At 38.9% G+C, this 13,887-nt stretch overlaps 1 protein-coding gene across 2 annotated transcripts in view; it reads right to left on the bottom strand.

Moving 5' to 3' along the window:
- Nucleotides 1–13,887, bottom strand: part of fzy (cell division cycle 20 protein fzy) — a 237,824-nt gene that overhangs the window by 36,391 nt on the left and 187,546 nt on the right. For both annotated transcript variants that reach the window (XM_067144504.2, XM_067144506.2), the window contains exon 10: nucleotides 968–1,115. In XM_067144504.2, the coding sequence (XP_067000605.1) occupies nucleotides 968–1,115 (148 nt within the window). The remainder of the gene's footprint in view (nucleotides 1–967; nucleotides 1,116–13,887) is intronic.

Genomic DNA, 13,887 nt, shown 5'->3' with positions numbered 1-13,887 from the left:
ACAAGTTACGATCGAGCACTACTCAGAGTATTCTCGGAGAATTCTTTTTTCTTGCCAGGCCTCATAGGTCTCCAGAAGTGTTGCACCCCATAATTACACTTCAAAAGAAACAATATAAAAATCAATGCAATAATCGATTGAAAGATATTCAGAGAAATTACCAGCAATAGCGACTGTATAGAATGAAGATTACTAAAATTAAACAAGAATGCCACTAAAATTAAACATAAGCAATATCTTGTAAAGCAACAGTGAGTGCGAAGCTGCATAGCAACTGAAACCACAGGGAGATGAGGCAAGGTTCTTAGGAATGAGGAAAGGGCAGCTGACTTTAAACCTACCCTGACCTTGTCCGAGAGTCATTTGCAGTTAGTGAAGAATATGTGATGGAAGACTTGAAGCTTTGGCTTCAATATCTTACTTGTTATAAGTAAAAGATAAATTATGTAAAGGCTGATTAAACGAATGCATGTAGCATGCTATAATCTATTAGCTTCATAGTCTGTATTGATAGTTCAAGCCCCACACAAGTATCAAGGATGAGTTTTCCACCTAATCAATACATAATTTTACGTAGTGTCAAATATTACTTGCATTAATTTGAAATATGTGACAATCATGGGGCCAGGATAAAAGCCCTTTAACTCCAAACTCTACCATATGTATATATCTTAACGTTAAGTATTTTTTAGAATAGTGGCATTCCTGTTTAATTTTAGTGGCATTCTTGTTTAATTTTAGTAATGTTTATTCTATACAGTTGCTATTAAGCAGGTTCTTCAACAGCAGAAGATGACCTATTTACAGGTCGAAACCGGTACTATCTGTTAATGTAAATCATATTTAACACTATCTAAAATAAAGTACTGATTAGGCGGAAAACTCATCCTTCATACTTGTGTGCATGTAGCATGCGACATTTGGCAGTTCTAGGGTTAAAGAATTAAGATTTATAGGCCTATATTACCTGAGATTTTGTATCAATTGTGTTCAGGCAGATGCCAGTATTGCAGTTCCAGAAACGAATACATCTGTCAGCAGTTCCACCACCACTCGCAAGAATATGTGGCTGCCATGGGCACCACGCTACAGCCTTAACAGCTGCCTGGTGCTGGCTGTAAAGAGGAATAAACAAGTCCAACAGTTCATGAAGAATCACAATTTCTATTTTACACATTAAAAAACTACCCACCCCATTTGGCTGTATGTACATCAATAAAGTAGTCACTCATCAGAGTTTATGGATCTTAACTGAATAACAAAATGATACAAAAGTAACAGCTTTCCATACGAAACTTGTTCATGCAATGTTTGTTTATTAATAGAAGTGTGAAATTATAGCATCATTTCTTTTTATTCACAGGAAAAATATTAAAAATAGCATTCTATAGCATTAATTATTTGAGGAAATAGCCTGTATTAGCTATAACCTGTTTACCTATTTTATTAGGCTTATTGTAGAGGGATAAATGAAATTAAAATATTAGGTCTATATAAAGGGACATACATAATTCAATTCAGTTCAATAACTAGAACCAAAATAGTTCCAATGATGTTGCCCCCCCCAAAAAAAGATTGAAAGACTGAAAGAAAAACCACAAAACTCATTAAAAAATAAATAATCACAGTGATTTATAACTGTAAATTCTTGGAGGTTTGTTCACAGACTTCAATTAAAGGATAAAACTGATCAAGTTTCAACAGCCTCTCCCTTCATTGCTTTCCAGTATAACATCAAAAGAATGTTCTTGCTTAAATTTAACGACAACCAGCGATTGTTGTACTGGTAATAGACATATTAAAAATTACCGACAGAGTGTACCTTCATATAGGAACCTCCTTTCACTTCTCCCAGGAAATGATGACCATGAGAATGTAGCAGACAAAAACACCATTATTGTGCATGCTCAGTTTACAGCATATCAGCAGACATCACGTGATGAAGTTTTCAGCAATGTAAGTAAAGTATGAAACAAAGTCTGAAATTTCTTTTCCAAATTTAAATTTCTGAGTCACTGCCCTCATTATGCTCAGGAAGCTAAGACTATAATCCACCGGTGGTCCCTAACCAGTTAAAGGAGAGATCCTCACTGGGACTATACGTAAATAGGGTAGCAAACCGCTTCACAGAATCTATCGTGACCTTAGAACATTTTAAAAAAAGCCTCGGAACTGAGGTAGTTATGGAATTCCACTGGCATATGCCAGGAGAATCTATCGTGAGCTTAGAACATTTTAAAAAAGCCTCGGAACTGAGGTAGTTATGGAATTCCACTGGCATATGCCAGGAGAGGGACTCCTTGGAAATAACTCGACAAACAAAATGGAATTCAATGGGCAGCTTTCAATATTAATGGGGCTTGTGGAAGAAAGAAAGTAGAACTGGCTGAGTCAGCAAAGAGGATGCATCTGGATGTGTTAGGAGTTTATGATATTTGGATAAGGGGAGGTAACTAGGAAGAGAGACAAGATTATCAAGATTGTCAAGATGGTGACCAGGAGTGGTCATGTGTCAGTACCGCTCCGGGTCTTTTGTCCATCAGTGGTGTTCCAATGTAGTATCACGCCTGTTTGAGTTTGCCTCCAGAAGGAGAATGTGGTAGACTTCGATGCAAAATATGAAAAACGCTGGGAAAATGCTCTTGTGAATGGCTCGGAGCTTCGTATTTTGTCCTGTGCACTGACTTTAAATGGAACTATGTATCTGGTGACGTCACAATCACGTGGCCAGTCTGCGAGAAAACAACAGATGAACTCTAGCCCGAAGATATCTAGTTCAGCAATTTGTGTGCTTCTTTTGGCTTTGTCTGGTGATACACAACTGAACTCAAGACCCCACCGTGACAGTAGTATGAATTTCTTCTACCAAAATGTAGGGAGCATGTGTAATTCTTTGACGGACTTTAATAAACCCTCTTCCACTGATTCCAGCAAAGATTGTATTTACATAGTTGAAAGTTGGTTAGATGCATGGGGGGGGGGGTCTCTTCCCGCACCGTGCTCACTTGTTTCTCTCCCTGCCCGCCTTCTGCGTGACGTCATTTAATATGAGACAGCGCTCGCCCGTCCGCTGACATGTATTACCACTACAGACTAAAATGGTCATAACTTCTGAACCATTCATGCAAATAATGTCCTGACAAGGTTATTGTAATCCTTATAAAATACTGCAGGAGGTCAAACAATTTATTTTGATGAGGAACCCGAGTTTAATATCGAAATATTTATTTAATTTTAAGGAGTTATATTTTTTACCACGGACTATAGAATAAAATCGCTTCTAGAGGGCAGCCGGTTGGAAAAAGGTATGTGCCATCGCGGACTTTTTTGTAGAGGTTTCTATGCTCTACAATTCGTACACTTACACTTGGGTCTATTGTTGATGGTTCATGCAGCGTAAGCCAAGAAAGCAAGTGATCGACCGACCGACCAACATTTTTGTCTCTTTCTACGTATTTAGTGTAGCCTATATCGGATCACGGATACATAATAATTTAATTGTGGTTCACCACGTGAACAGTGTTTGTGTTGTCAGTATCTGAAGTAGAACCACTGTACTGATTAAAATGCTGTCAACATATTATGGAAACAAGTGTGGCGCTATAAATTGTTGGCACGTAAAAGGACTCCTGTGGGACAAAATTACGGCACCTCGAGTCTCAGTAAACCGTAAATTTTGTCAGTGAGACGTAACACAAATAACATTATGATTATTATTATGCATATGTGTTTCAGGTTTTGCATTTATCGAGTCCAAACTCATGCTTGTGCAATTTTGTCTCACCCTTCACAGCTGGTTTTGAATTGACGCTTAGTGAATAAGTGATTTCAATCCCTAATTGTCAAATTTCATCTCAACCCAAAAATATTTTAAAAATATTACGTGCATTTTTGAGACGATTGTGTTTGTTGAAATCTAACCTATGTTATGTACTACACTCGCGGCAGGCAACATTCAATGGAAGTGTGTCTGAAATAATTTGAATCTCCAATGCCAATTTCATCTCGAACTTCCGCGTGGTTTTGTTGCGGTTTATATGTTTTTTAAGTGATTATGTTTTTGAGCCCTAACTCATGTTTATACAATTTTGACTCTCCCTTCATGACCATTTTGTAAACTGACATTGTAATTCACTATTTCATGTCTCTTATTTAATCACACTGATTTAACATCTTGTATAATGTAAATGTCCGCATGCTTACGCCTATGCCTATTTCCCACATTTTGGCTGAAGACGACGCCAAACAGCGTCGAAACTAGTTCCAAGTGTAAATATATGTTGTAAATAAACTTATAACATTTATTTGTATTGAAAAGGTGGACCCTTTTAAGTTCCCTATCTTACGTGCTCAACATGTGACGAAATTTAACGCGTTTTCAAGTTTTTAAATCTATTGGAAGTGCCGTTACTTATCGAATCGGACTACACCAGACTATAATTTGATGAAAGATTGAAAAGATGTTTCACAGGCACGAGAACTCACAGGCTTGCTGTACTGCGACTGTGTACCTTACTCGCTATCGTTCATATCGCGTGACGTCATAGTGCTCCAGCCAATGGAAGCTTCAATCGCCGGAGTAGCCTACCTTTTATTCTAGTTACCTTGGGTTAAATGATTATGTTGGTGAAGATAAACCCTTGTCTACTGATTACTGCATGTTTCGTCAAGACAGACATCAGGTCCATAGTAGCAAAGTGAAAGGGAGAGGGATTATGGTTACTGTGAAATCTGCTCTAGGGTCAGTTTTCCGGCCAGAGCTAGCAGCAGACTGAGTGCCTCGTGGTCACGGCTACCCCAAGACCAGGAAGGGCTGTGTGTGTGGTGTGGTGCTACCTGCCACTGGACGAAGCGACTGCTAGGATAAGTAATCTACGAGCAACACTGGTCAACAACATAGCTGTTTTAAACCCATAGGATAGTCTTGTAGTTTGTGGGGACTTTAACATCAGGCATATGGCTTGGAATGCTGGTTCTGTTATAAACAAAGATGTGCGGAAGTCGTCTTACTTCTTGAAATAGTGAATTCGGACTGAAGCAAATGAGTCACTTCCCAACAAGAAACGAGAACTTCCTGGACCTTGTTCTAAACTCGGAACAATACTATGGACACACGGTAATTACATCCTACCATCGAGCTGTAGAATTCACTTTATCTTTACTGTGAGTTATGCGCCCTGTACTGCAGAGGAAGTTAATGTTCCAATGGACTAAGGCCGATTTTCCTCAAATGAGAGATCTCCTTTCGTTGTGTCCTTGGAATTTAATCAAAGATTCCCCCTCTGTCGATGAGATGTTAACCCTTTTTTACGACCTCCTTCGCGCTGTAATAAAATACACTGTATCGTCCCGGATAGTTAGCACGCGGAAGTACCCAAGCTGGTTAGACACGAAGGTAATAGATAAATTAAAAGAAAAGGAGAGGGCAAGAAGTAAGTTTTTAAAAATGGGCCGTAATAGTGATTACGTGCAATTTTCGACCAAAACAGTGAATATAAGTGTCTTCAGCTCAAAAAAATACAGAAACTATATAACTTCGATGGAATCAAAATTAGCTGCCAACCCGAAGTGTTCCCAGAATTTTGTAAACAATGAACGGAGGTCATCTCGCCTACGATCTACAATGCTTCACGAAAGGAAAGAATTACAGGACAAAAGGAGCATGTTGGACAGTTTTGCAGGTATATTCGAAAAGAATCACTCACCTGCCGCAAAGTGTAATCTGTCCACTTCGCCCGTGTGTGATATAGGCCTAACCTCAATAGCGACTTCCCCAGCAGAGGCATCATCAATTCTTGCATCTTCGGATACCTCCAAATCATTTGGTCCGGATGACGTACCCGCAATAGTTTGAAAGAATGGGCATCTGAACAAGGTAGGCCACTGAGCATCATAATAAATGTCATCCTCGTCGGGGTAATTTCCGTGTGAGTGGAAGAAAAGTTGTCATACCCGTGTTCAAAAAAGGAGAAAAAATGGCTTTTGAAAAGTATAGGTCTGTTGTGTTAATTGTCCCTGATTTCAAAGGTGGCAGAGAAGATTGCGTATAAGAAATTGTACAGTTCAATTTCACAGTATATTAATATAGCTCAGCATGGTTTTGTACAGAAACACTCCATGTCCAATATGCTTCCAAAGATCCCTTCTTGCTTCTGACAATTCAATAACTTTTTCACGAGCTTTCAAGGCTTCTCATTTCTTTCTCTTCTTAAAAGAAGGCCGGCTTCTTGATGCCCACGATATCTTGCTATTGCTAGTTCATGGTGGAAGGTCATGGATTGTATTTGGGACCATTTCTTCACTGGCGCAGATAAGGATCCCTGTACTTGGTGGTTCTTCAAATGTCACCAGTACATTGCATGGTTCAATAGTGTTGCTACTGGATGCAGTTAGGCCTATGTATGCAGAATCGCTGTCCAAGTTGTTGAGAAGAGGCTCTACTTGGTCCCTGATTATTTCTAGCAATTGTGACGTTTGGTCGAACGAAGGGGTTACAGCAACTCCACCTCCAGTTCTAAACAGATTCACCTTATCCTGGCATCTTTTTTTGCTTAGCCCTTCTTTTGAAGTTGTCGCAAAACATTTTTAATTGTTTCTCAGACCTTTCACAAACAAATTCATGAGAATTAAAACAATTTGCAAGTTCTACCCAGGCTTTCTCTTTATCACACAACGTTATGACATCGGTTTACTTGTTTTCGACTGTCTCTTTCCTTTCGGCAACAAGACTCATGAACAAACTCTTCTCATCTTCAGAAAATTTATATCATCCGTTCTTTGACAAAATATTATTACAGACATGCCAACTTTCAAATGTGAAAAATCAGGAGAAATTTTGCAGCGAATCGCGACGTATTACGACACATCACTGATGGCAAAACATGTACAAATTCATTATAATTCAATACATTAACAATTCTATTTGCCCATATATATTTTTTTCATCATTTACATGTGAATACTAAATACTGGACATACCTGAACTGTAGAAACATGTGACTTCTCATCCTTCAACATGGTGATCACTCACATTATGACTAATTGTTGTACAACACACCAGTAGCTGACTTAGCCCTCTTCAGAAACACGGAACTAAATTTTTGCTCAAAGCACTTGCCTTGCTGAACTGATTTCAAGGTTAAAAGTTTCTCCAAAGTTTGTTCAGACAGCAAGGTTCTGAACTGTGTTTTTGTCTTTGTGACTCTGATAAAAATCCTTTCACATTCTGCATTGCTATGTGGAATTGATAAAATAACAAGCCTCACCTTACAGAGTCTGTCATATTTAAGTACACCATCAGCTGATTTCATCTGACCTACCAATGCCCATTGAGCATCAGTTCTTCCTTTTGCCAGGTCTGTTTCTTCGAGCTGAAAGTTACAGAACTGGGAGTGCAGAATATCAGTTTCTTTATACAAATGTTCCGTTTCACTAGTCAAAATGTTCGGACACTTGTTAATGAAAAATCTAAGGCTAGAAAATGATGCCTTACTTATAGCAGAAATATTTGCAACTTCTGCATTAATTAAAAGTTCATCTTTGAATGGAAATTTGTGAACCATGTAGTCACACGATGAAGAGAAACACTTTCTAACAGACTTACAGAATACGCACTTTTCCTCAGACTTCAAGGTGTTCACTAAAACAAACGAAGAGTTCCCTATCATCAAATCACAATCATCCTTTTGATTTGCTGGAGTATGATAATCTACATCAAGGAGAGAGGAGGATCTTTTAATAACGTCTGGTTTCACAAACCTTGCCATCACATTCTTCAATAGTTCCTCCAAAACTGACCTCAATAAGTGGATGTGCGGCATACTTGACTGAAGAGCTACGTTTGGATTCTCAAAGATATCCATAAAACTTGAGAGAAAATGGCAAAAAGATTTATGTAAATTTGATGAAAGGAACATGAAAAGTCGTTCATGTGACAATGCATGGCTCTTAGTGTGATCAGTAGTTTCATTTTTTTTTTTTTTAGTGAAACTGATGACTGGGTTTTCCTTTTAACTGAGGAGTGAGGTGAAATGTTATGACATTCCTTAATGTTTTCAGACAAACAAGACACATCTGCACTTAAACTGCGCTTAGAAATTTTGTAAGTCTTCAAAGTTCCCATCTGAGAATCCTTACTCACAATTTCGCTCCTGAATAATGTAACCAAAGGGTCCCACTGAAGCAAAATCCTTTCTAAACACCTTCTTAGTGATAACCATCGAGTAGGCACATGCTTCAGAATTTTCCTGATCTCAGTGTTGTGTAAAGTCTGAAATTCTCTGAACTTTTCTTTCCTCTTTGCACTCCTTTCCAGATAATAAAATATATCAATTATACTTTCATCTACATTTACGGGCAAGCATGCCGCACCCTTCTCGGCAGCAAGATTAATTAGGTGACAAGAGCAGCCTACGATGATTATGTTACTATTTTCCCGCTTCAAACATCCTGCCACACCATTCTTTAATCCTACCATTACTGGAGCATTATCAGCACCAAGAGCTAGGCAGTTTTTTAATGGAATGCAGAATTCCCGAAAAGTTGAGAGCAAAAGATTGGCAATGTTAACTCCAGTAGCATCCCCTTCTAAATTAGGCACAGAGAGTAGACAACTCTGAATTTCATTGAGTTCAGGCCTAAAAAATGTTACAACAATGGGATATATCTTCAAGTCGCTTTTATTGCTACCATCAGTAGCAACAGAAAATGCATTCACCTGCAAATGTGATACAATTTTCTTCCTTTCTTCCGTGCACATTTCTGTAATGATAGTCGCTGTTTTCATTCTAGCACACCCATATCGCTTAGCGATTTCCGAATCAGGAAACATTTTGCGAAACAAAGGCCCGGCGTGATCGGCACAATTTACAGGCAGGTTATGTTCTACTATAAATGACGTAAATAACGCCTCGGCATTCGTCACAGGATTTACACCTTGGTTTTTAGATGAAAAGTTCAGTTTCTGGTTTCTTTCTACACACTGGACACTCTCCTTATGTTTTTTCGTTTGCATATGCTTGAGTATATCGCATTTCCCACCATGTGCAACTGAAAATTCACACCCACATATAGTACAGAATGTGAACGTTGGTCCCTTTCTGGATTCACTCAAACATGGAAACTCTTCCCTATAAGCACTTTTAAACACTGCATGATATTTCTTTTTTGACATTTTGGCCAAAACAAATATTAAGGCACAACACAAGCACTTCTACGGGTAAAACAACTATGGTGTGCTACTTCTGAGGTTAGGTTACTCCAAAGAGAATGTTACTCGCTTGACTCGCTTGCAAAGAGAATGACTGTATTATAGACCAAACAGCAGCACATGCCTAGCCACCGTGCCCCGTACTGCCACCTGGTATCATTATTAGAACTACTATCGACCAGCCATACTCAGCCATATATCGATAGAACGAGGAAATACGCGGGAGTTTAAAATATTATGAAAATCACGGATAATGCTCTGAAAATCGGGAGATCGGACCCGGCGATCGGGAGAAACGATGAAAAATCGGGAGTCTCCCGCTCAAATCGGGAGACTTGGCACGTCTGTTATTATCTTCCATTTTTGAGACCACTCTTATAACAGAAAATTAGATTACAAACCAGATCTAATTTCAACCACGGCTCAGTACTTCAATTATTAATCGAGAAATGGCAATCAGAACGAACGAAAAAACTCAATATATCGCAATATTTAAAGATGGAAGACACGAGAGAAACCTCCCAGTAGGGTGTATATGCATGCGATATTGTTATACATCCGGGTGTCTCCTGGGCAACGGACTAGGACTCTTCCTAGACGGCTGATTCTCTCACACCAGAAGTAACAGAGTTATTTAATATGAGATCCAACAAATGGTTCTTTTCAGAACCAACCTTAACAGTCATTTCTGTTAACACTGAAGGCATAACATCTTGTAAAGAACAACTTTTGTATGAACTTTGTCGCGACAAGCAGTGTGATGTTCTATGTGTTCAGGAAACACACAGAGATATGAAGCAGAAACGCCCATTTGTTCCTGGCATGAAACTGATCGCTGAAAGACCACACGCTCTGTATGGAAGTGCCGTTTTTGTGAAGCCGAACTTGGAAGTCAGAAGTGCTTGCCAGTCAGATGAAAACAATATTGAAATTATCACCGTTGAACTAAGTAACTGTGTAATCACCTCAGTTTATAAACCACCTGCAGCAGAATTTTCCTTCATTCCACCCCACAATTTTGATAAAAGTAAAGCCTCCATTGTTATAGGTGATTTCAACAGTCACAGTCATGTATGGGGTTACGCACATGAGGACAAGAATGGTGAGACAGTTCTGTCGTGGGCTGAAAATTTTCAACTCGCCCTCATCCATGATAGCAAACTCTCTCCTTCTTTTAACAGTGGAAGATGGGGACGAGGCTATAATCCAGACCTCCTTTTTGTTAGTGAAAGCATTATGCATACATGCACCAAAGCAGCATGTCCACCAATTCCAAACACACAACATAGGCCCATCATGTGCCAAATTTTGCCACCAATAAGACCTCAAGAAGTCCGTTTTAGGTGAAGATACAACTTTAAGAAGGCTGACTGGGCAAGATTTTCCAGCATACTGGATGAGAAGATTCTGAGCATCGCTCCTGTTCCTGAAGAGTACGACAAGTTTGTTGACATCGTCCAATTTTCTTCAAGGGCATCAATTCCAAGAGGTTGCAGAACCAGTTTTCTCAAAGGCATTAAACCTGAAATGGCCACTTTGCTAGAAGAATATTACAAGAAATATGAACTTGATCCTTTTAGCGAAGAAACATCAATCCTTGCACAAAGCGTTCTTTCCTCAGTATCACTGGCTAAAAGGGATGAGTGGATAAAATTAATGACAGATTGTGACATGAGCAAGAGCAGTCAGAAGGCATGGAGACTTTTACGTCGTCTCAATAATGACAATACCCAAGCCAGCACATATGCTAATATAAAGGCAGATCAAATTGCCCATCAGTTGCTAGTAAATGGAAAATCAACCCGATCTAGAAAGCTAGATAAGAAACCAATGACACGGAAGCCAAACCATGAGAGCAACATACTATCTCCACCATTTACTGAAGCTGAACTGGAATCAGCACTGAGGAAGTGCAAATTGGGAAAAGCAGCTGGACTAGACGACATTCGAGTAGAGCAGATCAAAAATTTTGGTCCTGTTACGAGGCGATGGCTACTGGAATTAATGAATATCTGTGTCCAAGAATGCAAGATTCCCAAAATCTGGCGGAAGGCTAGAGTCATTGCTATCCCTAAACCAGGCAAAGATCGGCTGGATCCCAAAAGCTATAGGCCTATTTCCTTGCTCTGTCACCTGTACAAGGTCCTGGAGAGGCTCATTCTTGAGCGACTGATAGGAAAGGTGGAGTCGTCTCTTATACCACAGCAAGCTGGATTCCGAGAAGGAAAAATTTGCACATCACAGGTATTAAACTTGACACAGTATATTGAGAATGGTTTTGAGAATCGGCTCATTACAGGCGCTGTCTTCATTGATCTTTCTGCAGCTTATGACACAGTCAACCATTGGCTTCTTCTAACAAAATTGTATGACATCACCAAAGATTTCCATCTAATGTGCAACATTAAAAATATTCTCCAAAACCGAAGATTCTTTGTGGAATTTCAGGGAAAAAGAAGCAGATGGAGAACACAGAAGAATGGGTTACCGCAAGGCAGTGTGCTCGCACCACTGTTATTCAACATCTATACTAACGATCAGCCTCTACCTGAAGGTACCCAGAGTTTTATCTATGCTGATGATTGTGCAGTCACTGCTCAGGCCAACTGTTTTGAAAAGGTAGAACAGACTTTATCCAAAGCTCTGAAAGAATTTACGAACTACTACAATGAAAATGACTTGAAGCCAAATCCTGCCAAAACTCATAGCTGTTTATTTCATCTCAATAACAAAAAAGCAGCTAAAACCTTACAAATCACCTGGGAAGGAATCCCTCTTCAACACTGTTCGACTCCAAAATATCTGGGAGTGATTCTGGACCGTACGCTTACGTATAAGAAACATTGCCTAAACGTGAAACAAAAAGTGTCTGCCAGAAACAACATAGTGCGAAAACTTCGAGGCACCACCTGGGGAGCTCACCCTTGCACTGTGAGAGCAAGCGCGTTAGCACTGTGCTACTCCACTGCTGAGTATGCATGCTCCGTGTGGCATAAGTCCAGCCATGCCAAAAACATAGATGTAGCACTAAATGACACCTGCCGTATTATCACAGGTTGTTTAAGACCTACTCCCATAGATAAACTCCACTGTCTCGCTGGTATAGCACCACCCGAAATCCGACGTGAGATTGCTGCTAGGCATGAGAAAAGCAAGGCTATGACTATGGAAGCCCATCCTTTGTATGCCTGTCGACCAGCACATCCTAGGTTGAAATCAAGAAAGAGCTTCTTGACAACCACTGAAGCTCTTAAAGGAACACCACAACAAGCAAGAATCTCAATGTGGCGGGAAAAATGTCAACATTTGAGAGAATGGATGGTTCCAAAGGAAGAACTTCCTCCTGGACATTCTGAACAGTGGACAACATGGAAGGCTCTCAATCGATTACGCTCCAGCACCATGAGATGCAAGACCAACCTACAGAAATGGGGCCTTCCTGTGGATACAGTTTACTGCAAGTGTGGTACTAAGCAGACTAACGGGCATCTTCTACTGTGTCCATCTTCTCCAGCCACTTGTACCATTAAAGATCTAATGAGGGCAACTCCAAATGCGCTTGTCGTGGCCAATTTTTGGTCAACCAATGTTTAAAATTTCCTTGTTTAATTTTTGTCTCTCTTACTTTGTACTTCTGACACGATAAACAAATAAACAAATAAACAAATAAACAAATAAACAAATAAATAAATAAATAAATAAATAAATAAATAAATAAATAAATAAATAAATAAATAAATAAATAAATAAATAAATAAATAAATAAATAAATAAATAAATAAATAAATAAATAATATTTAAAGATAAAAATTTCATAATGTTGTGTATTGAACTGTATCACAATTAAATTGAAATAAGAAATTAAGTGGTTCAACCTATTCAATACAAGTAAATAAGACATGTAGTGTTACATTCTTATTTGGTTAAAAGCAATTCCAGTTTCGACCACCAATCCGGGTCATCAGCCGATTAAAAATACAAAAACAATGCATTGAAAAACAAAGAATTAAAGGATAAGTCTTTCACAAAAGCAGTTCAAGAAGCAATATCAGACAATAAGGGTTAGAACTGCGCGGTTTTAAATCATAAAATTCACAAGAAGTCTAGGATCATTCACTTATATGTAGTAAGGCAGAAGTCCCTGAAGAGTAGCACAACACACGCAATGTCCGGAACTGTGTCTTAAAATGTTTACGAGAAGATGCGAACAGTTCATTAAACAAGCTTACAAACACTGCCAGGCACGAAGTCACAACACGATTTAATAAATTTGAAGTCCCATAATTGTGTAGAAGTCAAAGACAAGTGGCTTAAATAAAGTAAGATGCTAGCTCCTGAAGATCAGCGCAACATACGCTATGTCCGGCACTGTGCTTTTAAATGCCGACGAAACTCTGAATAGCTTAAAGAACAAGCCTGCAAATGCTCCAGTCGCGAAAATATAAAGTTAATATAACTGAAGTATATATCAATGTTAATAGGATCTTTTAGATTCTTTAGAGAGGCAGAACAGTTGACGTAAAAAACAATTGTGAGGAGAAAAACGTTAAACGCAATATTGGAAACAAATGAAAAACGTATATGCATAGCGTGTTATATCTTGAATGTAGATGTTGATTCCCATAGGGAACCAAAAATATTTGTCCTGAATGAGTAAATTTATAATACCAATATAATGG

The sequence above is a fragment of the Anabrus simplex genome, chromosome 3 (assembly GCF_040414725.1).
Source record: "Anabrus simplex isolate iqAnaSimp1 chromosome 3, ASM4041472v1, whole genome shotgun sequence".
Classification (NCBI taxonomy): Eukaryota; Metazoa; Arthropoda; class Insecta; order Orthoptera; family Tettigoniidae; genus Anabrus; species Anabrus simplex.
The sequence above is the reverse complement of the archived record's forward strand: the minus strand, read 5'-3'. Positions and strand labels throughout refer to the sequence as shown.